Raw genomic sequence first — 27,787 nt, forward strand, 5'->3', positions numbered from 1 at the left:
TTCCTGCTCTTCCATGGAACCAGAGAGAGGCCTCCCCCTTTCTAAGCTGCAGGTTTCTGGTCTGCACAACACAGGTATTAGACTAGATTAGTAATTTTTTTTCAATGGAATTTTTTCCCTAGGAACCCCAGTATGGAATATAGGTAAAAGTTGATCTGATCTGGCCTCTCCAGTGCTTTCCCAGAAAGAAAAACACCCCGTTTTGAAAAACACTGGATCAAGTAAATCCCAATTTTTTGCCAGCTCATCATTCTTGGATTTTACGACAAGATCCACTCTAAGCTCCTTTCCGTTCTATGATTCTGTTTATTGAGATCCATTGGTGCAACATATTTTATTGAACTTTTGAAAAGAAAACAACTCATATTTCCTTGATCTTGTGAAAAAATACATATACTAAAGCTGACTTTCATTGAATATTTACAGTCAGGCACTGTGCAAAATACATTCTGTCTTTATTTGGTCCTGCTTCCCTGCTTCATGAGGGCAGGGACTTGGTCTAGTTCATCACTGTATTTCCAGAAGCTAAAATAGTTCCAGGACATAGGGAGCATTTCAATAGCTATTTTACATATGAATGAACTAAGGTAAGGACTGTTCTTATTCCCATTTTACAGGTGAGGAAACTGGAGCTTAGAGCTGCTAAGGAACTTGCCTGTAGATACACAAGTTAAAGGCAAAACTAAAATTTGAAATTAGCTTCTCTGGACTCCAAAGCCACCGATGCCATTTCCTGTCAGTGAGACGAGTAGGAAACTGGAAAGGGAGTCAGCATATGTTGAGTCATCATACCTCCTGTATGATGAACATAGTCCTAGGTACCTTTTCCTTCCATGATCAACTGCCCGGCAAGGTAGCCACTGTTATCTCCATTTACTAGTATAAACAAGGTAAATGAGCTCCTAGAGGCTAAGCACCATACCGAGAGTTGTTTAACTAGAATGAGAGACTGAGCTGGAATTGCAGCCTAGGCCTTTCTGACTCCAAACCATTTTTCAACTACATGCATCCACCATCTTCAATTACAAGCCCCAAAGTTTGGGTTCTGGAAAATACGCCACTGGCAGGTTCAGGTCAGTATGGCTGATGAGGTTTTGTCACCCCTTCTCCAACATTCTATAGCTTTACATTCACGAAACCGCTGTGTGTTGAACTGTAATGAGCCCAGCAGGCGGAGAGAGTGGGAATCCAAACTTCTAAGATGTAGCAAAAAATAAACGTTGATGACCAAGGATGATAAACGTTGGTACTGCAGCCCGCCATTCCCTGTGGCCTCATCCACATCACATGTCTCAGACCAGGTCTGAAGTTAGACGGATGATGTCACCAGAGTCTCTTAAAGGCCTCATCACTCATATCCACTTGTCATATATTATTAAGCAGATCTATAATACATGTAACATTTTCTACTGGATTACCATTTTTTTCGTTTCATGACCAGGGAAAGAAAAATAGAGGATGACTTTTCCCAGCTTCTCATCCTTATTGCCCTTCTTTGAAGAATAACCTTGTCTTGAATTATCCCCCCAAATGGTCAGTTAGGCTCTGATTTCATTAATAAGGATAAAGCCACAGTTTAATAATTATCATTTAACTGATACATATTCTATCTAGACAAGTAAATGAATTCCCCCCACCCCACCCCACCCCACCCCGTCTCCTTGAGTCTACAGAGGAGGGTGCAGCTATATCTTTTTCTTTTCTCTCCTTTATTCTCCACATTATTTTTTGAAACTTTGGGATTGCATCAATTATGTTATAAGCTTTCTATCTTATCACCTCCGGTAGAGATAATGAGAGGTCTCTTAAGAGCCTGACATCCTCACTGTCTGAGTCTGAATCTAATTAGGACCTGTGATCTCAAGGATGAGGAGGAATTATCTAGGTGAAGGGTTGTTTCAGGCAGATGCACGGGTGGCTTAGGCCTTGTAAGGAATTGAAAGAGGCTAGAAGAGGAGAAAGCCTCACCAAGTCAGCATGCTGGGTTCAAGGGCAGCTGGCCAACAAATGGTTAGCTTTTGGAGTTAGCTCTGGGTGGGGGCCAGATTCGTGAGCATGTGATCTGCGCAATCACCCAGTGCCCCATGGTCAGAAGGGCTCCGTGCCTGGTTTCGTGCTCTGTTCTCACTATTGTGACATTGTTAATACTTTTTGAACAAGGAGCTTTGTGTTTGCATCTTGCATTCGGTCCCACAAATTATGTAGCCTGTCCTGGTTGGGTGTGAAATTCGGCTCTGTCACTTACTAGGGAGGCAGTCTTGGGTAAATCCATTGGCCTTTCTGAGACTCAGTTTCTGCTTCATGGAGAGTATAATCTCTACCTCAAATACACTGTCACGTGGATTAAATGAGATGATGAAGTTACTGGTGCCTAGTAGGTGCTTAATAAATATTCCTTTCTCCTTAGCTAAGATGGTATATCAGAGTCATCAGGGGAATTTGTTATTCAAAATACATTTGCCTGCGTTCCAATCTGGAAGATCCTGACTCAGAGGTGTGGATTGGGGATGCACAGAGGTTGTGAAAGGGGTCCTTAAGTGATACTGATATACACCCAAGGTTAACAAAGGTAGCCTTGGGTTTTCAGAGATCTAGCTAAGAAGCAACTTAATAGAGGAGAACAAAAGGAGAGGGAGAAGTTGATGGACTACTACTGATCCTTAACATAATGAAAAACCTGTTAAAGAAGAAAGAGGTCATCATCGGTAGCACTTCAGATGATGGTGATAGTGCTGCAATGCACTGTGGGAACTCATCCCATTATCAAGGCTCCTATAAAATGTTCTGCTGTCCATTTGGCTTGACAAGTATGCCCAGAGGAAGAGGGGCTGCGGACAAGAGAAGCCAGGGTCAAGGCCCAGGTTGGGGGCCACATTTCAATTTATTTTCACTTTACTGACCTTTACACCAACCCCAATTCCTGAAAAGAAATTGCAGCTAGAGGGAGTAATTCTGAATTATTTTTATCCTGTGCAGATTTTAGGCTTTGACATTCTTCTAATGAAAAATCTGAAGCCTATACTACTTGAAGTTAATGCAAATCCCAGCATGAGAATTGAACATGAGCAAGAAGTAAGTCTTTTGAGTATCTCATTGAATATATTGCTGTACAGCTGGATGTTTCTGCTCTCATATTACTCACTTGGCTAAACAAGATTCAGCATTCCCAAATATGCACAGCAAAGTTCTGTTCGAGTCTAAATAACTGCAGTTTTGTTGAGCTCTGAACATAGTCTATTAATGTAAGACCTATCCGACCTGTGGTAATTTCCCAGCATGCTGTTCTTCCCATTTTTAAGATCTGGAAATGTAGAAGCAGCTGAGCCTTTCCATCAGTTTTGACATGAACTAATTAGCCTCGGGAGATGAACTAATTGAAATTCTATGAATATGATTTAGCCATGTCGACATGCTTGAATCACTAAGATAAATAGTACATTTAATAGTGGTTATATCCCCCCCCCCCCGAAAAAAATATATTAAAAAGACTGGAAGGAAATACACCAAATACTAGTAATAGGTTTTAGGGGGATTATGTGGATTCTTTTAATTTTCTTAACTCATTTCGATATCTCTAAATTTTCTACAGTGAGCATGTATAATTGTAATAATAAAAAAATACTACTATTCTTCCTCCTCATGCATTTTGTTAATTTGTAAGAGGAAACTGACATTTTTTTAAGGTCATATACAGGGAGCCTTTAAAATATTCTTATCTAGTTAACATAAGCAAACTCGACCACTGGGTACTGACAGTCACTTAATACTGAATCCCTGAGTCTCTCCACTGTAACATGGAATTCTTACCATTCAAGCTTTCTCCAGGGGTGTTTGAAAATGTCCCCAGCCTTGTCGATGAGGAGGTGAAAGTGGCCGTGATCAGAGACACCCTGCGCCTCATGGACCCACTGAGGAAGAAAAGAGAGAACCAGTAAGTGCTTTTTGTATCATCTATTTCTATCAACACTGCTCCCCATGCCCTATGCAGCAGGTAAGTTAAGTTCTTGGAACATGTTAACGTCATGAGTAAGATTTACATATGAAATAATCGAATGAATCATTTTTTCATTTATGAATATCAGGCTCCAAACATAGTGACTCGGGAGATGGAGACATGCCCATGAATTTCTAGCTAGCTGTTATCTGAATCTGAAAGTCTCACTAAAAGCCCACTTCCCGCTAGTGACGGGGTCTCCTCTTGCCCACCACTGTTCACGTGGTGCTCCTCTTTGAAATCCTCAAGCAGAGGGAGAGAGTAAAACCAATCAAAAGAGGGCCATAGGTACCATGGACGTGGTGAGTAAAGATTGCTTCCTTTTTATTTTCTTCACGATGGCTGCACTCTCTGCAGTATAAACTTTTCATGTCAATATTTGTCGAGCCAATTTATTGACTTCTGGTGCTTCTATAATATTCACAACAGTTATAGTTCCTGTCAGTCCCACCTACCCCGTGAATGTCATATTGGGATGTTGGTGAAAGCATGCCCCCCTCCCATGGAATCACCCCTGAAATGAATGACATTTCACTTGAGTATTTTGTTTGTTTTGCTTTCCCTAAATTCCTGGCTTCCACAAAATAAGGGTTGAGTAAATATCACTGTGGTGGTTTTAGGCAGAAAAATCAAAGACAGGCATTTCAAATAGCACTCCCCGTACCCCCGGCAAATGAGATCGACCCAAATGCTCCCAGACAAGTAAAGCGCTTGTCAGCTATGGTTCAAGGCTGTGAGGAATGCTGACTTCCCTAAGCAAGTGGTGTTTTGCAGGTTCCTGGACTGCAGCCCCTCACCAACTGAGCTCAAGCTCAAATACTGTTAGAACCACCCTGCAGTACTGCCCTCCCCTTGGCTGCATTCTCAAATCATCTGGAGAGCTTTCAGAGACACCAGTGCGAGGCGCCCCACCGCCCCCTCTACAGATGTTGATTTTCACTAGCCGGGGCGGGAAGCCTGGCCACAGACATTTTTGAGGTTCCCTGGGCGACTCTACCATGCAGCCATGGTTGGCACCACTGCCCTGCAGGAAATGTCACTCTGATGGAGTGTTTGTCATACATACTCTGAGTCAGGCTGGGTGGTGCCTGCTTGACTGAGTTCCCCTCTATAGTGCACTTCACCATGTGAGGTGCACACTGTCATTGTTGGCAAGACTCAGCCAAGGACAGTCACCTCTCATTTGCATGGGCCGAGCCTGCCAGATGTGGCTTTCACCCATTAGACATTTAAAGTGACAGCGTGGCAGGTCTGCCAAGTCCTCGGAGCAACTCAAACACTACGGCAGCCAGACAATGTCCATGTGTGCATGCTTGCAGCTGCGTTCTTTAGCCATCTTTAAAGAAAAGCGGCAGATTAATGCAGCTTGGTCAGATTAATTGCAATACAACTCATTTCTCGAAAATCTATGATGAGTATCTAATGGTTATTGATCTCACCAGTAGAGATTAGGTCTTGAAAGGCTGTGGTGAGATTTTGGTGGCATGGTGGTACAAGCTTTTTAAAGGTGACCTTGAAACATTAGCATTCTGGTTCCTTCAGTGGGTACAAGTTCAAAGGCCATTGTGTGGCCCCAGCCCTCTCAAACTCTGCCACCAAAGTCATTTTTGCATTAAGTGGATCTGAACGTGATTTGCTTTTTCTTGTTCTAAGTTGTTTGCTTTACCTCCTACACCTGGCATTCGGCATAGCTCACGTGAGCTGTGGATGTGATTTTTAATAGCAGTGGGACACAGAGCCATTAGGAAGGATGGGAAAGGCATTTACAACTTATTAAGTCATAAGTGGCAGCACTTCATCTTTAATTTAAAAAGCATTGACTTTTCTTTTAATTGATAACCAGGAGCAGTTTGAACTTCAAGAACCTGACTTCAATTCTAATATAAAAATTCTTTCATCTCACCCTTTCCTTACCTACAATATTAAGGGTATATGTTAATAGCTAAGTGTGATTATTTATATTTCCCTTAATTTCATCTTTAAAAAACAGCAATGATTGTTCATGAAAGCGCTTTGTAATTTTTGAGGTGTACTTCTACACAAGAGATTATTATGATCATTTTTGATAACTTTTCCAGGCAGAGAAAAAGGCTGAAATTCGCCTCCACTCCTTTGTGTAGAAATGTTTAGAATAGCTTGGAAAAGCACCATGTTTATGGCCACAAAAAAGGCACAGGGTTGCACTGAATCACCCGTGTCCACATCTGAGACCATGTCACTCCAACTGTAGGAAATGATGTCACATAGACTTCTCAGCTGGAAGTTACCTTTAGAAGGCAGAGCTTTTGTGTTTGCATAGGATGTGACCTAAACCCTTGAAAACAAAGGGTATGCTAGCCTTTCTCTCCATCTTGTTAGCAAAAGTCGTCCCTCAGTAGCTCCTTCTTAAGTCATTTTGTCAGCAAGACTTCTGAGGTGGGTCTTCATTTTTCTGCACAGACTGAAGGCAAAAGGCAGATAGTTGCCTGAACTGCTCAAATCTCTAAATTCCTCTGAGAAGATGCAGAGGGGGCATTAGAAGGACCTGGGATGCATGTGTCTGTGCGTCATGCATCTTCACACACCTCGGGGGCCTGTAGGCTGCAGTCATGTTCGTGGCGGCACTGAAATCAGTCCTCATGCCTTCTCCAGGGCGAGAACTTGCTGATTCCTTTTGGCATAGTTGAAAGCTTTTTCTTGATCTAGAGAGACTGAGATTCAAATTCTGACTGTGGGGATGTTGCAAAGCAGTTTTGAGCCTCAGTATACTTTTCTATAAAATGGAGATAATAACATTTAAATGAAACAATGTGCAAAATTTGTAATATATAGTAGGCACTTAATAATGCTTCATTTACTACCCAACAATAAAGTTATCTACTAAAACATTTTAAAAAAACAAAAAATAATGCTTACTTCCTGTTATCTTTTCTGTATATTTAAAGTAGAATTTTGAGTTTAAAACCAATAATATATCCTAAAACTGAAGCTACTAGGTCACTTTGGCATTGATGTTGGTTGCCAATGGAAACGTCTGTTTCCAAATAGAAAGATGTAACAGGCCCAGGCATATTTATTTTTTGGGTTAGGAATAAAATCGCTGTCATATGAGAACTATTTGGAACTGTGATAACATCTATATTATAAAAGCCTAAGCAACCTGTTACAGTGGAACTACCAGAACGACTGGTCACTATGATGCGCACTGACCACCAGGGGGCAGATGCTCAATGCAGGAACCGTCCCCTGGTGGTCAGTGCGCTCCCACAGGGGGAGCGCAGCTCAGCCAGAAGCCAGGCTCATGGCTGGTGAGCCTAGTGGCCGTGGCAAGAGCCTCTCCCACCTCCACAGCAGTGCTAAGGAGCAGCGAGCAGGAGGACAGTAAAGAGCGAGGGGTCCTGGACTGCGAGAGGGCACAGGCCAGGCCGAGGGAGCCTACCAGTGGATGAATCCGTGCACGTATGCATATAAGATCCTTGGTTAATCTCTTCCTGCCCTCCCCCCTTCCCTCGGAGATTCATCAGTCTGTTCCATGTTTCCGTGCCTTGGTTTCTGCTCCTGCGCTGAGTGTCTGCCCCCTGGTGGTCAGTGCGCATCATAGCTACTGGCTGGTCGGCCGGTCGTGTGGGCTTTTATATAAATAAAAAATATAAATAGATAATATTCCATTATTTGGATAGACCACATTTTATATTTATTTGTCACTTGATGGGCATTTGGTGGAAGCCATCTCTTTTTCAACCAGAATGATCTGTTTTCTATTTTGGCATCCTACCATAGATTTCATTTGAGGGGAAAGAAGCTTTTTTGCTACAAGAAGTTTTAAAAACCTTTGGTTTAATCTAACCCCATTATTTTATGGATGGAAGCACAGACTATTAGAATTGGAAGGGACCTTAGAAACCATCATGCCAGTCAACTTCCTGGTTCAGGAATCTTCCTCCTAAGCATCCCTGACAGAGGAGCAGTGTCCACAAGTCGCTGGACATGGCATCCATCAGGTCTGGGGTGATGTCCTCAATCTCCAATCATTGCTCCAGGAGCTTGGCCAAGTGGCTTTGTTCTCTGATCTTGTCTATAAGATGGGATCATGGCATTTCCTGGGCTGGATTGTCATAGTCATCATATGAAATGACACATGGGGGAGAGCCTTAGACAAACTCGAGTTCTTTAGGTCACCAGGTGGCCAGTCAGACTTTATAGTTATGCTGACGGTGACAGCTACGTCACCAACTATGGGGCAGCCTAAGAATTGTGTGTATAGTGTTTCTGAATCATACAAGATGAAACTAAGAAGGAGGTCAGTACTTGCCCCAAATCATAAAGCTGGTTAGAGGCAGAGCAGATGAGCTGTGGGTCCCCTGACTTCTACCCCAGGGTTCTCTTCGCTTTGCTACAATGCTCCATTGACCTTCAACTTCTACTTCAATTCAAAGCTAAGCTCATAAGGTAAGGGAGGGAAATCAGGAAAATCAACAGAAAATTTCTCTCCACCCCCCCACCCTTATTAAAAGGTATTTGGGTAGCTGGAAAAAAAAATTTTTTATAATTCAATCAGAAGTAGAAGTGAATAAATTGCATTCCCTGATTACTTTAAAAACAAGATGATGCCATCAATTGATTAATTTTGGGGAGGTCAGTTTACCCCCTGAAGGAGCCATTTTACTCATATTTTGCTCCTTTTCTGGAATGTAGATATTTCTGGTAACCAGATTCCTTTCTCAGGAATCATAATAAGTTAGGACCCCAGAGTAATAAAAATGAAGCCAGAGATAGGCTTGGAGAACTCTGGGGGAATTTTCTTGCTATCACGATGCCATGCAGTGCCTGGGAGCTGGGTGTACACTGCTTGCCTCCTATTCAAAAGTGTATTTTTGGAACCTGCCTTATATAAGGCACAGAGGCCCCTTTCCCACAGTAACGTTTCCCCCTCCTCTCCCAGTTTCATTTACCTCCTGTCACCATAACAACCAGGCTTATTACACAGGCAGGGCTCAGCCTGCAGGGCAGCTTTTGCCCTGACGCAGAGAGGGTTGTTCCCTGAGAGCTTCACTGGGAGCTCAGGCTCCACTTCTTACTTTGACTCCAAGGATGGCCCCTATGCCATGTTGAGAACCAACATATTCGGTGAATCCCCACCTGAGGTCCATTCCGCATGGAATCTAGGCGAGGCGAGACATTCTAAGAGAACAGAGATCAAGGAATCTCTTGGTGGCTCTGTTCTATGCCTGGTGGCTCATTTCTTCCACCAGGAACATCCTTTCATCCATTGTCTTGTTTCAGATCCAGCTCATCCGAGGAGGATGGTAATTCTGTCCTGTCCTGGAGAGGACTGTTGAGAGCACATTAATCAGAGGTCCTCCGAGCCCAGACCTCTGCCCTTAAATTGGCAGTATGTCCCACTGAAATCCCTTCCACACTAGAAGAGAGGTTTCTAAACTATCTCAACTAAATATACCTTCATACATGTAGAACATCACCTTTCTTATCAGAGCGCGTTCTTCTGGAAACACTTTTTTTCAGGAGAATGGCCTGTCCATGTGTGCACAGCTGAAATTTTGGTGAAATTCTTGGGTTTTGTTGATTCCTAAGGATTCCTTTGTGGCAAGACTCCAAACATCTTTGAATATTTCTCCGAAGTCAAGAATCTAGTACACTGGGAGATAAATATTTGCATATCCACTTGCATTTCAGTTATACCATGTGTACATTAGAGAAACAGGCATTGGTTATTTAGAGTTTTTATTGAGTACCTACTGTGTGCCAGGGAGAAGACTATAGAAGTGAATTAGCTCACAGGCCAGTTGAGGAGGCAAGACTCACACATAAATATCTATGAGGTGGAAAGTGTGACAAAATGCCAAGGGAGGAAAATGTAGGAAAATAATTATTTTCTGAAGAGTTAAAAAATAAAAAAAATAAAAAACTGACGAAGAGGAGGTGGCACTAGAGATGGGTTTAAGGACGCATAGAATTTGAAGCATGAAAATGGATGGAAGGCCACCCCTGGTGAAGGAGGCCAGGCACAGGGCTCTATGGGGGAAACTGGGAATGTGAGCCAGCTGGAGAGAGAGTGTATGAAGTGGGTTAGTAGAGAGGAGGGACTCCTGGGAAGGGGGATGGAGACCCAGAGGCCGGAGGTGATGCCTTGAATGTCAAGCTAAGGAAACCAGAGTTTGTTTCTAATCAGGAGTACGGGAAGGATTTAAGGGTATCTGTGAACCCCAAAACTACACAAAATTGTGTTTATGTGTGTTTTTCCTAGAGAAAAGGCCAGAAATTCATCATAATTTCAAAAAGTTAAGAACCCAATAGTGTTGTTATCATCAGAGGCTACAGGGAGCTGAAGCACTTTGCCCAAGGTTGGGTGTCCTGGCTTCAGATACGCTGTGCCCTCCTCCGAACCTTGCAAGTTCTCACGTTTTAAATGGCAGTCAGCAAACTAGAAAAATGTGCGTGCACGTTTTAGTGAGAGCAGACAGGACATGACTGCTGATAGGTGCATTATGTTGTGTGCAAGACACAACACCAGACAACTCTCTTCCATTGAAAAATGTGGAAGAATTAAGTGAGAAGTAACCAGCATGAGCTCTTTTGCATGAAGTTAGTTGAGCAGGAACTATTTCTGAGGCTTATGGGAAAGGTGGAATTTCCTGAGCTGATCTGAGGCGTCTTTTCAGAAACCATTAGACAGGAGCCAAGTCCGTCTGTCCACAGGGAGCAAATGGGACAGAGGACAAGCATATGGCTGGTCCGTCCCCTTCTGGGGAAGTGCAGTGCGGAATCCTGTGGCGGCCCTTCCAGAGCCACTCCAGGTAGTAAAGGGATAGCAAATGCGCTTGGAAACTTCCTTACGCTTTGCTCCAGTGAGCCTGAAGTGTCTGTGCTTTCAGCCAGGAGCTGCTGGCGTTGGGAAGGAGGTGGTGTGGTCTGCGCTCAGGATACCAAGGTTTCGGTACCAATTCTACTTGACCTCAGGCTGGTCACTATACTTCGCTGAGCTTGGTTTTCTCATCGGAGAAACAGTGGAGGTGAGGGCTGCCCCTCTGCCTCTTTCATCAGCTGTTTCTGGAGTGCTTACCGTGCGCAGCACAATAATGTGTCCACTCACCCCCAGTTCGGCCTCACGACAGCTGCATGCAGCCGGTGCCATCACTGCTCAGTTTATACTAGTAAGAGAGGACGCTGAGACTTGGAGAGGCTGAGTGACACACCCAAGACCTCACTACTTACGAGCAACAGATGGAGACATAAAGCCGGGTCTGTCTTACTCTTGCCTCGAGAGAGAATGTTTGTGAAGGTATTTAGCCCATCACAGAGATGTATGTCCATGAGGTGTTATCATTACCTGGTTGGGTTCCCGCCTTCCCTGTAAACTTTGGGGCACGGACTCATCTCTTTATCTGCAAGCACTGAACATGAGTAAGTGCCTGTGCCTGATTGATTATTTCTTGTGAGAGGAAGTTCTGTGGCCATTTCATTTTCAATAACCTTCAAAACCAGAATGAATAAAACATAAGCCAGTGTGCAGAGAACACCAACTTAAAGCAGGATCTACACATGAGACAAAGGAGAACAGTACCAGACAGAAAATTATTTTTGTGTGCAGTGTGCCTCCCAGGCTGGCAACATTCCGAAGTTCAGAAGGGGACAGGGTGAGCCAAGAAGTAAGTCCGACCATATGATGTCACCAATATTAGACCTTTCCTTGGATCTACAAGAATGGCAGTTTTCATATGTTCAACCTAATAGCTGGCTTGGAGTAATCATGGCAGGCTTCTTGGAGGTGGTAAGAGGTTGCATTCGCTTGAGCTTGGTTTGGCGAGAAAGTGTAAGTTTGAGAGAGAAAGGATGGAGGCAGGAAGCTGGGCCAAGGGGTTAGCAGGGTTGAGGAGGTCCATGGCCGGCCGAGACCACCAACCATGCTTCCTTTCGGGTGCTTTGGGGTGGAGAGGACAGGTGCTTCTCTGTTATACACTTCTGACTACATCTTTTCTTTTCTCATAGAAAAATCATATGTGCTTATTGTAGAAAATTAGAAATGTTGAAAAGTGTATAGCATGAAATAAAGTCTCCAGCAAATTCAACCTCCAGACTTAAACTTGATTAATGCTTTAGTTCATAAAAACAGTAAATTTTTCTTATCTCTATATTGTTTTAGAGTTGGGGCCATGCTATATAATTTTTTATGCTGTTTTAGTTTCTTTCCATTTTGGGTGTGTGTGTGTGTGTGTGTGTGTGTATGTGTGTGTGTGTGTGTGACAGTAATTTTCCCTTTTGATTAACAACTCTAAACATAATTTTCATCAGTGACTGGGGCAGAGTCTGTCTCCGTGTTGGTGATGCTTCATTTATGTCCAGCATCTTGTGCTTAAAGCTCTGTGTGCAATTTGAATGTTGTCTTAGGATGGAGAGAGCCCCTGGGAAGCAGGCTTGGAGATCCGCCCGGGGTTTTTAGTGCACAGGGGTGAGCAGAGTGACTTAGAGAAGGGGCCCCGGAGTCAGAGGCCTCATGGTGAATCCTGGCACTGCCATTACAGCTGTAAATGGTATGGTTTGCTCCCTTCTCTGAGCTTTGGTTCCTTCATCCATAAAAGGGAGTTTGCAGTGGGATGTTTTAAACCCGCAGAGCAGTGAGGAGTTCTTAAATTGGAGGAAGGGGAAAATGTTACTCCTAAGAGCCTTTGCCATGGGAAATGTCCCATCTGAATGCATTTAATTAAATGAAAAAAATGTATACAACCTGGCAGCTTTTTTTTTTTTTTAAGGAAAAAAGAATGTGAGGGAAGATCTAGTGAAGTCAGTGGGAAGGGAGCTCCAACAGTGACAGGTTCATCTTTGGCTGTGGGGACGGGTTTGCTTTCCCTCTAATTATCTGCTAGATTAAAAGAGAAGAAAGATAAAAATTAAAGCCAGTCTTAGTAATCATTTGAAAGCTCTCGGTTATCACACCAAATTATTCTCCAGCTGCTTTCTTTCCTTTTCTTGTTACACAGTTTCCTTTTTTTTTTCCTCTTCCCTTTAAGCAGCATCACAGAGGCTGGCAACTCTCACCACAGAGGCTAATGTGAGGGTGGGAAGAGGGTGGAATCTGCACAGTTCAGCACGGGAGGATCCACCCCTAGCTCATCCGAGCTGTGAGTTCATCACAGTGAGAATCAGCAGCACCCCCTGTCCAGCTGGGGACGGGCTTCAGGGTGTGCATTTCCTGTCGAGGTGGGTGTCTCCACTTGCTTAGAGAGGATGGCTTTCTTCCTCCAGACTCCATGCCTCTGCAGCCCGGGGTCAGCCTGGAGGAGCTGCTAGCACGTGCTTGAGTGAGTGCCGGCCTGCATGCGCGAAGGAATGAGTGTTGTGGGCCTTGTGCTGGTGGCGAGGTCAGGATGCAGTGGCAGCACCAGCAGCGAGGGCAGGGCAGAGACAGTGAGAGGGGGCTAGGCAGGGAAAACAAGTCCTCCTGAGAGCCACAAGGCAAGATAGACATGGGACCCTCAAGGCACAGAAAAAACTCTAGCTGGGTGGTTCACAAAAGCTCTGAGCTGGAAACAATCTAACTGTCCATCAACAGAAAAATACATGCATCATGGGTATTCACTCACTGGAATACTGTATGTCAATAGAAATGCACAAACTGTAGCTCCTTGTGCTGATATTAGTGTTGAACAGAAGAGACAGGTCATGGAAGAATAGCTACAGCATGGTTCCAATGAAATAAAACTCAAAACAGGCTACAGTAAACTTTATTTTATGGAGATGCAACCGTAATGGCGAAAGTATGAAGAAAAGCAAGAACAATGAATGATCAGAGAGTTTACGGCGGTGACTTTTAGGCAGGGCTGGGGAGAGGCAGATGTGCCCTGCGAGAAGCACATGGGCAGTTGGAATCCTGGCTCTGCTCTAGTGCTTACCTGGGACAGCTGCATAACTGTTAGTCTATTTTCTACACTTCAGGTATGAGTGACCTATCACAATTTTACAGGTAAAGGAAAGCAGTCCAGGCTGGTAGGATGATAGAGAGTAAGCAGGAAGGGTCAGGCCAGGAATTTGGCTTTTTTCATCCTAAAAGCAATGGACACATTTTAAATAGCAAGGCATGATGAGATTTGTGTTTTAAAAACATCACTTTGGCTGTAGCATGAAAACCAACCTGGAGCGAAGCGAGGATGTGTGTGGGGGCAGCAAAGAGTGTTGAGAGATGGTGGTTGTGTGCATTAGATGGCAGGGATGGAGAGAGACATCACCTTCAAGAGGTATTTAGGAGGATGAGTGATAGGACTTGATGATGAATTGGATGTGAGAGATGAGGGTAGAGGAAGAGTCAGGGAAGGGACTGGTTTAACAGCTGGGTGCTGTTGGTGCCAGGGAGCAGCTTTGTGGGGGGAGGGAGAGCATGATGCCGGATTGGAGACTTCCACGTGGTCTACTAGTTAGTTGGGTATATGAGCCAGGGGGTAGGAGGGAGGGGGGGTCCCATTATGGGAATAAATGTTCCCTAAAGTAGATCAAGGCATTCACATGGGCAAAGCAGACACTATGTCGTCCAGGGATCTAGGGGAACCTGGTGAAGTGGAGTGAACTGAGGAGGTCTAGGTGGAGATTCTGACTCTGCCCCTCTTTCTGGCAGATTCTTCAGCTCTTCCCAGCATTGACTCTGGGCAGCATGCTCATGGGCTCACCCGCTTGCTGGCTCCGTTGCTGGGCACAGAACCATCCCGCCCTCTAGGCACCTTTTGCATATCATCATGCTGTTTTAATGTAGTTTTAGGCTCTCAGAGCTGTGCGGGTGCCTCGGCGTCCTTCACAAGCACCTGGCCCTGTGTCCTGGCAAGAGGAGTGATGGAGGAACTAAGCTCTTGGCGCAGGTGGGGAGGGTTTCTCTGCTGCACCTGCTTCGGGGGGCTTCCCCGATCAGCCTCCTCTTTTGCGCATTAGCATCATTGCCATGGTCACCCCACAGCTGTACAGTGCTCTGCAGCTCAGGGAGTCATTTCAAAGCCAGCGATGCACACGAGGCAGGTGCGAGTCATTATTCCCATTTTACAGGCAAGGACACGTGACATCCACAGGCTTGGGTTTTAGGAGAGGGCATTGCCAGCGATGGGAACGTTTACCCACGTGTGCAAACCTAGCCGAGGCCTCTGATAGGTTGTACTTGTGCCTGCCATGACCTCTCTGAGGTGCTGTGAGGGACAGTGACTGGAATCTGTCCTCAGAAGCCCGATTAGAAAGTGGGCTGGACATCCTCCACTAGGAGGAAAAGGTGAGGAGAATAAAAGACCCAGAGGATTTTTGCCATTTTTAGTTTGAAAGGTTGTGTGAGGAGGGGATAAAACTCTGCAGTCTCCAATGGGCAGAACAAGGAAACATGGCTGAAATTTGCAGAGAGATTTAAGCTCAAGGAAAGGAGAAAAAAGCAAGTTACTTTGCCTGAAATATTACAGATTGGATCAAAGGAGTAGTGAGTTCACGTAGCTGGAAGTATTTAAGACGAAACTAAATGGCCACATGTAGGGAAGGTGTACCAGCTCTGGGATCAAACAGACACGGGTTCAGTTCCTGGTCCTGAGATGGTGGGCCAGGCACCTAACCTCCCCGAGTCTAAGTTTCCTCGCCCGCACAGTGGGATAAAGGTGCAGGTGGGCTGTGAGCATCCAGCAGGGGACCAAAGCAGACCGCCAGGTGCACTAACTCCACAGTGTCTCTTGAGTTCTTATTAGTGTCATGACATCTGTCATCTGGTTTAATTGTCACCAGGTTGCGTGTGCAGGCCTGCCCCTCGCATCTGTGGGGCCTGAGAAGAGCACACATTGAGGTCCCAGCCTCCTGCCAGCCCTCATTCTCTCCCCACTCCCAACACCATCCACCACTGCACAGGGTGGGGAGGTTCCCCAGTTCACACACCTAAGCCTGGTGGGCACTGTTCCTCAGGTATTGGGGTGGGGTGGGGGGCAGGGGGTATACCTGAAGCACCATTCCTCCTTAGGAAGATGGACTCCAGCCATTGAGGAGGGGACTTACAGGGTGCTGGGTGCCCAGAGAGCATGGGACACAGTCGTCGTGTGGGCATGTCTCCTTAGCTTCCAGGACTGCTGGGTCCATGGGAGGGGGCTGCCAGACTTGGGCTGAAGCAGGACCCTTTCAGTGCAGAGCCCCAGGCAGCGGCTGGTAGCCAAGTCTACGTAGACAAGAATTTTCTGCAAGATTCTCAAGTGGTGCTCAGTTATCTTGAGTATGCTGGGCATGAGCAGGCTGAGAGGAAAGGGACAAAGCCAGGAAGTGGGGAGAGAGCAGGGAGCTGGGATGGGGCGGGACAGAGCCAGCAGCCAAACTGTAATCTAGATCAGGGATCTTATTTCCAAGACAGTGGCGGAACTGCACGGGCAGGGTGTTGCCCTTAGAGCCTGTGGGCAGAATCAGGGAGCCTCCTGATTCTGGGCTGTCCAGACAATGGGAGAGAGATCTGAGAGCACAGGTGGCTCCCCTGGGAGTGGGGCTGGAGCTGGGGTGGGGGAGAAAGTGGCAAGGACCAGGCCTCAGCCATCTGGCCTGGAGTTTCAGGTGGAACTGCAGTCCTCTAAGCACAGCCAGCATGGCGGCCAGATGGCACAGCTGGCATCACACTCTGGGTCTGAGTCAGCAAGACCACTGCAGAGCCCCTTCAACGGGTTCTTTGGCATCTGCTAACTTACCCCTGCTGAGGCCAGCACAGGCCCTGGGCTGGATGGAGGCAGAGTCCTTGGATATACTAGTAGGGTCTTAGAGCCTGAAGCTAAGGAGGGGCCGACAGAAGAGGCTGTGCAGACTGTAGATGAGCAGCTCCCAAACTTTAGTGGGGGGTTAAAATCTCTGGGGTGGGGGAGGGGGTGTCATTGCTAAACCCAGATTGCTGAGTACCACCCACAGTTTCGATTTGTTTGCATATCTAACATGGTCCCAGGTGATAAGGATGCTGCTGGTCCAGGCACAACACGACACTGAGAACCACTTGCCTGCCAGCCCCCGGTCCCTTGTCTGTTCCAAACCACTTGAGGACCCAGCCCCTCAGGCCCTGGGGAGCTTGGCACTGAGCTCTCACTGGGGTTGTCAGGACTCATGCGAAAGAGATGTCCGATGCCCCTGGTGAAGGAGGCACTGGAGACGGTTTGTCAATAACACCAAGAACAAGATGCCCCAGTTTTCTATAATTCTACTCATAGGTGTCGCATATGCTGCATATGACCACAGAACTGAAAACACAGGGCCGCTTCATAAATTCACATTCCTGTTAATCTGTTTCCTTTTCCTGCCTTTCTCTGCGAGTTTCTTAAGACAAGTGAAATATTAAGTGATTGTAAAATCTAACCTTTAAGGCACAACCGAATCCTTACAACACACTTCTTCTAATGAGGGGAAATGTTGTAGATATTTCCGTCTCTTCTAGCTGGTTTGCAGGCAAAGTCCTTGACGCATCCTTAATTTTGACTCAGCCTTTCTCTACAACAGAACAAGTGGTGGAGAAAATTTTTCTCTAGGCAACAGCAACATTTCTGTCTCATTTGTTTGGTTTTCCGCTGGAATGACAGCTTGCGGGGTTGCTAATTTAAACGTAGGTCCTTCTAGGAATGCAGTGTTCATGATCAGTAAATACATCAGGTTGCAGATTTTAGCCATTTAATTGCTGAAAATGGGAATGCGTTCTTGCTATGAATATTTAAAAATGAACAACAGGCAAATTGTATTTTACTCACAAATTTCACTGTCGTTCTGAACCAGTTTCCATTTCAGCATCATCTGATTACCCGATGCTGTGAGCAGTATTTTTCTTTAGGGAATTTGGTAGCGGGGTTACTTTGTTCCAAACCACAGACAAGGCATTTACAGGGAACAGGTCATCTTAGCACCATTTCGTTCATCCTCACCTTCTTAAATACCCTTGCTGGAAATGGAACTTGAACCAGTACTTTTTATAAATGAGCATGTAGCACCGTGTAATGGAAAAGACAAAAGGTTCTAGAATTCAATGGGTTTGAATCTTGACTTTTCTTCTTGTTCACGGTGTTGGGCGGGGCAGGTACTTAACTTCTCTAAGTCTCTGTTTCTTCATCTATAAAATGTGATAATAGTAATAACTACTTAAGATTGTTGTGATCATTACATGAATTAAAGTACTTAAATGTATAGCATAATGACTAGACATGCTAACTTTTTAATAAGTAGTAGATACTTTATAATTAAAATTCTTCCTGTGATTATACAAAGTGCCTCTCACAGTGCTGAGCACACAGGAGTTCAGTAAGTGGTAATTACTATTTCTATTATCAATATCATCATAATTCTTATTGATGGACACATTAGATATGCAGTTTCCACCATGCAAAAATATGTTTTATTTCTAAAGATATTTGATCCAATGGGAATTTATATGAGTAAATGGACAGCTTAGTAAAGTTTAGCAAGGTTGAAGTAAATGAATGATGCTCATATTAATATTTTAATGAAAATAATCCCTCATGCAAAACATTTGCTCAGTATGTGCCTCAAATTAAAAACGGGTTTTGTAGATTTTCAAGAACTCCTCTGTTGCACCACGGGTTACGGTCTACCCATGGAAAGGCAGCTCTGACCAGGGAAGATGACCTAGGCTGGGAGTCAGGGTCCTGGGATGAATGTCAGCCCCACAGCCACCTTGGCATTTGACCTTGGACAAGCCCCCACACTTCAGGCTGTGGTTTGTTCATCTCTAGAGTCAGCTATGGCGGGAAAATGCTGGGAGCCCCTAAGTGCATGGGATTTATTCCCTTTAAAAAGAGAGATATGAAAATTTTTTAAAAGAAGATTTTATCCCTTAAAAACCCTTAGACTCTGCACATTTTGCCAGTTGCTTTAAACCTCCAGGTAGTAGGTGCCAGATATTTGCGGCAGGCTTAATTGGAAGTTGTGTTCTTCATCTGCAGTGTGCGCGTTCACACTGGATGTGCTTCTGACAGCTCTCGCCATCCGGCCTCCTGCTTCCCACCCGAATGAGTTGCCTCTCCACGGCATTCAGAACACTCTAGTCCTGGTCACGAACGTTAATTAGTCTGAAGAAGAGAAACAGGATTGTGCTTCTAAAAATAGTTCTGATACAGTAGGCCATTTTTTAATAATCTTAGTGCTTCATGAGGGTGACATCATGAGGCTTTGCATTTATTCTCTGCCCAAGTTCATTGCTAGCATCTTTGAAATTGGTGAACTGGTGCTTGTAATCAGGGGATGGAGTGGTGCTTGTCTCTGTGCTTAGCTATTGCACAGGTGGTCCAGCATCTCCCATGGTTTGAATCTCAGCACTTACTCTACCAATTATTTGCGGGAAATCTTTCCTCTGGTCTTGGAAGCCTGTTCGCTTGGCCTGTCATAGGGTAATAGTTTGGAAGCATGAGGTCAGAGAAACAGACAGATCGGTATCATTACAGGCAACACAATATAAGAAAAGGAAGGAACGCTGGTGTGGGAGACCTGAGTCCTAGTCTTGGCTCTGCCACTGGCTTGCTTCACTCCCACATGCTCTAGGCCAGGCACTGCGCTGGGACCTGTGGGTGTGAAGCTAATTCGCGTGGCTCTCTGCCCCGCTCCATCACCTGGGCTCTATCTCTTCACGGAGGGCTGTGGTCTTAACTGCTGAGAGTCCTTTCTGTTCTAACATTCTGTATTGGTAGGAATAGTAATAAATCTCAGGCTTGTTATTTAGTAGGCATTTTGGTAGAACTCTGGCAGCAGGCAAATCTCAGGAGTTCCAAATTATAGATGGCTCAGTTCTTTTAGCTTGGTTTTACCCCCATAAGGTTTGTGTGTGTGGGGGTGTAGGAGGGGAAGTAATCTGCACAAACTGGTTCTGGGCTCCTTCTTAGTAATTGGGAAAATTGCTTTCAGATTAAGATCTCAAGGTGGGTAGGGTACGCCCCTGTACTCGGCTTGATTTAGGATGTAGTCATTTGAAGTTGTGCTTTATCTTTTAGTTTGTTTTACATTTGAGTTGTTTTGGCCCTATCCCTGAACTCTCCCATTTTTTCCTCCTTAAACTATGTGTCCTAATCTGAACTCAAGGAATTAGGTTCCTATAGGGTAAGATGTTTGGGGCCATTTATCACGTATTTGCTGATGCTTAAGCTCTCTCTTCTTTAAGAAAGAGCCATGCCTGCCTTGAGGTTTATCTGTGCAGCGGGGATCGGATTGGACAGACTCAAGGTCCAATCCGCAGCCCTCTCTTCCACCTACATTCTGAATTACTGGAGAGTAAGATACAGGACTAAAGAGGAGAAGGGCCCAAATATCACCTCCACTGTGGAAATAGCGATGCTGGAGAATGTCCGCCGTCTGTGGGCAAATGAGCCTCCAGGTACTGAATCCAGAGAGACTCCTGAGGCAGCAGCGCCGCCCCCACTCCCAGCAGGACTGTGGGATCAGAAGCCAGGCCCTGGCGCACAGCAGAAGAGGAAGAGAAGAAGGGCTGAGCATTTTCACCCATTTCCTCCCTCCAAACTCATAAAAAAAGACATTTTATTTCCTCAAGGGTAGAGCGAGGGTGGGGCACAAAAAAGCCCAAAATATTCTCCTAAGTGGGTCCTGACCCTGGAAGAAAAATCAAGGGTCGGGAAACAGTGCCTTCCCCCAAAACAGCCACACTCACCTCACAGGAAGCAGATGCGCAGGGGTTAAAAGGAGAAGCTTTGGAGCCTGATAGACCTGGGTTCAAATCCTAGTCTCCACTTATGAAGTGTGATCTCCGATGAAGGCCTCCGCCTGGCTAAGCCTCACCTGTAAAACAGCAGTCGCAATCAGGCGTTGGGAACGCAAAGCGAGATCATCCATAGGATGCCCAGCACATGACAAGTGCTCAATAAAGCAGAGAAAGTCAAATTCGATACGATAGAAATGTCCTTTGTAAATTACACAATTTCTATAACTGTGAAGAAGTATTGCTATGCCTGGTGGTGGGATTAATGTAATATAATGTAACATCCTACTTGCTATGCAACACTGTTAGTGCCCCCGATGTAGCTTATTTAAATAGGCTGGGGGTACCCCGTGGCTTGTGCGCATCTCTTTTCTATCAGCTTTTTGCACAGAAGGTCCACAAGCCAGAAGGAAGGAAGAAATTAAATTAATGAGAAACTTCCATGCATCAGCATGACCATTCCTCTGATTCCAGCTATTTTTGTAGATTCTCCTGAAAGCTGTCGTGTAATTCTGTAAGCAGCCATTAGAAAGTATTCACTCCATTTAATTTATGCTGAAAAATCATTAGTGGGAATTTGACACAGGCCTGGCATGTTCACAAGCCGATACTCGGCTGTCAGGCTTCAAGGGACAGCTCCATTTGCCAGAGGTCCCCTTGAAAGGGGGAGAGAGGGAGGAAGGGAGAGGGAGAAGAAGAGAGAAAGAGAGAGGGAGAGGGAAGGAGAGTTGAAGGATGAGAGAGAGAGAGGGAGAGGGAGAGAGGAAGAGAAATGGGGGTGGGGTGAAGTTGTGTTTTCTCTCTGCCTCCTCTTTGTCCTCTGTCGTCATCTGCAACATCACCCTTGTCCAGTGTTACCGAGGCCAGCTATTTTCTTGGCTAGTTTGTACCACAGCCCTAGCAGGTCTTATTATCTGCATTTCACTCTTACAAAGTCCGCCCACTGACCTGGACAGAGTCCAGTTTGGGAGCAGGTTTGGATCATTCCCCAGTGCCCTGGTCTCTTCCTTGGGAGGAACCTTGATGACAAACTCTCAAAGGCTAGAGGAGGCTGGTGTGTGTCATTGTGGCTTCCATGTCACTGTCATTTGGCATGAACCAGCAGAGCAACCCTTTCCTTGGCAACTATTATATCCTCGCCTCAATTTTCTCATTTGCAATATGGGGGTAATGGTAGCTGCTTCACAAGGCTCTAGAGCAGCAGTTCTCAACCTGTGGGTCACGACCCCTTTGGCGGTCGAACGACCCTTTCACAGGGGTCGCTTAAGACCATCCTGCATATCAGATATTTACATGACGATTCATAACAGTAGCAATATTGCAGTTATGAAGTAGCAACGAAAATAATTTGATGGTTGGGCCACAACATGAAGAGCTGTATTTAAAGGGCCAGAAGGCTGAGAACCGCTGCTCTAGAGGATTAAGTGAGATGATGTACCTAAGGGCTGGGGATAGGGCTTGACATGTAATAGTCGTTCAGTAAATGTCAGTGCTGGTACCATACATGAAAGCTCATATCTGTCTGGCGCATGCCTGGTTGTAAAAATAGCCACTCAGTAAGCAGTCGTTTCCTTTATTCCTTTTCCATTTACAATCTTCTTTCTTCAACCCCTAAAAGCACTGGCCGGCATATCTAGGCTTATAGCTATGGAGCCGTGCTGGTGAGGAGCCATGCTGTGAGGGAAGAATGCGGCTCAGAGCCGCTGGAACCCCAGATCACAGAGGGCGGGTCACTTCTGTTAGTCTCTCCTTACGCTTCCTCAACAGGCGGCTCCGATCCAGCGGTTCAGTATTGGAACTCGACCTATCTGGGCAGCTAACGCAGCGACAGGGCTGCCTGGCCGCTGGTTTCCGTGAACATTTTCTATTATGCTCCCGGTGGGAGACAGGGAGCACCTCAGAACACCTTGTCTCACACTCTTACTTTCATTTCCACTGCCGCTAAGTGGCTTTCAGCCGAGTTCACCCAGCAAATAGCAGCATACAAAGCACACTGTACCCATGCGGCATCTTAATAAAGATTACAGATGTGCATTTTCTACAGACTCAAGGTGCATTTCTTTAAGCCCCCAAACTCCTTCAATTTGAACTGTTTGGAGTTGAAATCATCTAAAATGCATTACACACCTGCTTCCTGAATTTGAAGGAACATAATTTGACCTTTTTTTCTCTCTTTTCTTGGTGCCTTGGTATTAAGAGGTATGCTGGTAAACTGGCTTTTAGAAACAAAACCAGAAAGCCCTGATTTGTAGTGTTTGCCTATGTCCGTGGTGTAAATATTTCTACAGCAATCAATTTCAAGCTGTGATTGATTTTTAACTACCAGCTGGAAGAAGTCAATGGGCAGCTGGAGCTCCCACTGCAGGGGGCAGCAGAGCAGGGTGGGGAGGACACAGTCTGGCCATCAGACTTGGACAGCCCTGCTTTGTCCTCATTCCCTTCCCCCCTCCACCCATCCCCCCCCCCCCCCACAAACCTTGAGAGCTGGGGTATCAGGGCCAGGATAGTTAACCCAAACTTCTTTTTATATAAACTGAGGTAAAATGACTACCCCAAGGATGATGGCAAGGACTCAGTTAGGTGATATGGGTCAGGGGTCCCAAACTCAAGTGTCGTAGGCACCGAACAGGTGACATAGCGAAGGCAGCAGGCTGGGTGGATCTTTTGGCAAACACCTAAAACAGCGATTCTTGAACTTGGCCAGGGAACCTCACCCGAGCCTGGGCCTCACCTCGATCAATTAAACCAGAATGTCTGGGGACCCAGGAAGTGGAATGTTTTTGTTGTTTCCAGAAATTCCTCAGGGAGAGCAGTTCCTATCACAGTATTTGTTTGTGATGGCTCATTGTGGACTACTTTCTTTAAAGGACTTAGACATTGGCTTTCAAAATAATTTCTCTCTCTAATATTGTCCTAAATGGAAACATTAAGGTTAGGGTGAGTTTGGGGAATTGTAAGTACTTTGGTTTGGATGGAAGATGATGGGTGTAGGAAGCAGCAGGGATGAGGCATGATTAGATTACAAAAGGCCTTAAATGCCAAGCCAAAGAGCTCTAGATTTGCCCATGGGCGGGGCGCAGCACCCGGCAGACACTTTAGTGGAGGGAAAGCAGTGACGTGATCTGTGGTCAGGCAGGAGAATCATCTACCACTGGTCCACTGAACAGACCAGTGGATCACTCACCCTCCAGAGCGGTCCTCCACCCCAGCTTGTGTGCCTGCTCTTTCATTTGCATAATTTACCTTTAATTATCGCTTCATTATTTTCACAATCCAAACAGGCAGGAATGGTCTGATGCCAAGTGGCATTAAAGTGATGGAACCTCAGAAGACCTCCTTTGTTCATATTATTAATCTGAGTATTTTTCAGAGATTTTATTAAAAGAGATCATCTGGGGTTTTCAGCTGTATTTTCCGGAGAGAGCATGGCCCACGACTGTCCTTGTGCCTGACTTCCCTCTGTGTATGTGCATTTTTAAGCTGATGTCACTCACAGCTCAGGGAGCATCAGTTTCTAATTAGTTGCTTGTTAAACCACAGGCCTCCAGATTGTGTTGCTAAAATTACTAGTTTATTTGATGAAGAATCCCTGCTGGTAATTTTTTTTTCACCCTGAAAACAAGCATATCCGGTGTTTTACTCCTGCCACGCTTTTCTGAGATTGTTGTTGTTACTGTTACATGTTATTGTTACTGAGTATGGTGCCAGGGGCAGTGCGGGTGCTTTGCAGATATTATTGTCTTGTTGAATGTTCACAGGAACTTTGCAAATCCTGTCTCATAGAGGAAGAAATATGATCTCAGAGAACCCAAGGTCACACAGCGGTAAGGGTCAAGCCCAGCCCAAGGCTGGGCTCAAGTCCATGTTCTGTGCTACAATCTCTTCTTTGTAATGTGCTCATTTTATCCACTTGCCTATGGTTAATTGACCACATTTTATGATTTGAAATTTGTGTTTTAGTTAAACAGCATCTGGAAAGTGATTTTTAAATGTATCTTCAAGAGTAGAGCAGGGATGTAGATTAAATACCACTAATTCTTCCCCTGGACTGTTGTCATCCCACCTGAGTTCACTGAAAGGAACACATTCAATATTCCCTGACTTACTACAGCAATAAAGTCCCAAATTCTAAAATTACAGCAAGGGCAAGAATTCAGTTCTTTGGTGGTTATTCGTGGTATAACCAGCCTTCCTAGGCTGGATTTATCATTGTTAATTTGGTCATAGGTCATTCCTCCTCCCAGGAAAATGATAATTGTATAGAATCACTGTTGAGAGATTTTTAAAACATTACATTACCTTGTTTGTTTGTTTTTAACTCTATCACTGTTAACTGTGTACTTTTTATGAGGATAGATTGTTATTCTCTGGTCAGACATGAAAAGCGAGGAGGACAGGTTATAGAACCACTCACTCATTGACTCAGCAGACACTTTCTGAGCACCTGCTGCATGCCGATGCTTTCTAGGAGAGGGGACAGAGCCATGGAGCAGACTCATGCCACCTGCTCTCATGGGGCTTGCATTCCAAAGGAGAGAGGGACGTTAAATAAGTACATTAAGGAGAAAGCGTGGAGAAGGGTGCTCTGGTGCCTGTGAGCATGATGATGGGCAACGAGGGAGACAGTGAGGCACGATCCTTCCTCTGAGCTGCTCTCTATATACAGGGGAGACAGACGCTTCGAAGAGATACAAATGCTGGCTTCTGGGCATTTGTCGGTTTAACACTTACTATCTTCATTATTCTTGAGCAGTATGAAGATCTGCGAAATATAGCAACTTGTCATTTTGCTGAGCTGTACATTTTCTTCCATTGTAAAGGGAAAGATTTTTGCCTCCTGGTAAAATAATTTGGATATAACCAGTAGGTGAGTTACATGTCTGGGGGAGGGGGATGGTGAATCTTTCCAGTGCCCAAGGAATCAATCTGCATAGGTCTTATTTCATTTATTACTTCAACAAATCTTTAATTTAGTGTCCGTATGTTCTATATACCTAATGGGAAAGAAAGCTGGGCTGCCCAATCCCTGTGCTGGAGAAGGGAGAAAAAGATGCATGAAGAATTAGAGTACAGTTGGCCCTAGACAGTCATGAGGGACTGTTGTGACTCTTTAAGTTGACTACTAACTATTGTGCAGAAACAAACCAATTGTTTATTGATCAGCTAGATTCATTGACCAGTTAAGTGACTTACTAATTCATACCTGCCTTGTGGAAGGTGTGAATCAAGTCATGCAAGTTGTTTTACATATGTCATCTCATTTCATCCTGGTGGCAATCTGTGACCAGGATTTTTATCTTCATTCACTCTCTTGCTAGCTGTGACCTGCAGGATCGTCAATGCCAAGGGCTTACTGGGCACTAAGTTCTGTAATACAGCTGTGAAAGGACATGAGAACACTGAGCAGTCCACTTGCTTGTGGGGACTTAGATGCACCTTCGAGGGGTGCCGGGGTCCAACCCCAGCAGGTCCAGGGGTTCCCAAAAGCGTAGACGGAGTCGGCGAAGAAGGAATGACACGGAGACAGCGTTCAGTTGATCAGCAGCCTAGCCAGGATCTCCAGCCAAGTTCTGGTCTGGATCTCCAGAGAGGTTCTGCTTAGGATCTCCAGCCAGGTTCTGTAGCCATGTTCCCTCGCTAGGTTCTCCAGCCAGGTTCTGTCTGAGATCTCCAGCCAGGTTCGGTCACCAGGTTCTAGTCAGGTTCTCTTGCCATATTTCTGTAGTCAGGCTCAGTCCAGGATCTTTTGCCATGTTCTCTCCAGCGAAGTTCTTCTGTCTGTAGGTTCTGTGTAGGTTCTGTATTCTGAGTTCTGACTTCTAACTTCTGTGTCTTGCTGTCTTGTTGCATCTGTATTTATACCAGTTGATTCAATCCTATCAATCTCTATTACAAAGGTTAGGGCGTTTCTTATCTCCATTCCAGGGAGTAAAGATTATGTAGTTTAAGCATGATTGTTCATAGTTAAAGTGATTAATTACCCGCCTGGCACTTAGTTGAGGGGTTTTATTCCCTCCCTAACTTCAGGGGGAAATCCCTACCTGGGGATTCAACCTTTCTCGGAGAGATGACCTTGGTTAAAACACAGCGCCAAGAAGGTGAGCAAACATATTAAGAACCGTATGCCATATATGCCAGGTCCCTTGAAACAGCAAGGATGGACCGGCTCCCAGCAGAGGGGATGTTAGATGGAGTCTTGCAGACGGAGAGAAGCCTGTCAGGCAGAGAAAGGGACAGTATCTGACAGAGGAAACCACATGTGCAAAAGCATGAAACTTTGTTTTGTTTTTTTGTTAATCCTCACCTGAGGATATTTTTTCCATTGACTTTTAGAGAATGGAAGAGAGGGGAAGAGACAGAGAAACATCAATGTGAGAGACACATCGATTGGTTGCCTCCTGCACACGCTCCAACCAGGGCCTGGGATCAAGCCTGCAACCGAGTTCCGTGCCCTTGACCAAAATCGAACCTGGGATCTTCAGTCTGCGAACTGGCACTCTATCCATTGAGCCAAACCGGCTAGGACAAGGCATGAAACTTTGAAAGCACATACTATATTCAGGTTAAAAAAAGAGATCAGAAATTTGGAGGGCCACATGGGGCAAAGGCAGGTTGGAACCAGCTGATGAGAGGCCTGAGTGTGCTTAGAAGCAGAGTTGACAGTATTCCTGTGGCTCCCCTGGAGGAAGGCAGGGAAAGGAATCAGGATACTCCTGGAAATGTGGTCTGAGCCACTGGAAGAAACTGGGAAGAGAGAGTTGGTGGTCTGTACCACCCAAATGTCTCTTGGGGGACAGTCCCCCAGATGGACTGGAAGAGTGAGAACTAGAGGTCAGCTGGCAGATAGAAAATGAATGCTCTGGATCAAGGCATTTAGCAGTGGAGCTGAGAGAGGGATCTACTAGAGACCATTCTTGGTTTGACTCAGCGGGCCGGAATCACGGATCTGATGAGGGAAGAAATTGGAGAACTCACTTATGGTGAGGTTGAGAGTGGAACAGTTAATCCAGGTCAGAAATGCATCAGGGAGAATAGATTTCAGGGGAAGACATGAAGTCCAATTTGGGACAGGCTGATGTTAAGTTACCTGGGGGACTTCCAGATGGAGAAAGTCTAATGGC

At 45.3% G+C, this 27,787-nt stretch overlaps 1 protein-coding gene across 1 annotated transcript in view; it reads left to right on the forward strand.

Annotated features, from left to right (window-relative positions):
• TTLL11 (tubulin tyrosine ligase like 11) overlaps positions 1 to 27,787 on the forward strand; it is a 197,399-nt gene that overhangs the window by 83,476 nt on the left and 86,136 nt on the right. The window contains 2 exon segments of the mRNA XM_059657768.1: positions 2,977 to 3,072; positions 3,816 to 3,931. Coding sequence (XP_059513751.1) covers positions 2,977 to 3,072; positions 3,816 to 3,931 — 212 coding nt within the window.

Source organism: Myotis daubentonii, chromosome 11 (assembly GCF_963259705.1).
Source record: "Myotis daubentonii chromosome 11, mMyoDau2.1, whole genome shotgun sequence".
In the NCBI taxonomy this organism is placed as follows: Eukaryota; Metazoa; Chordata; class Mammalia; order Chiroptera; family Vespertilionidae; genus Myotis; species Myotis daubentonii.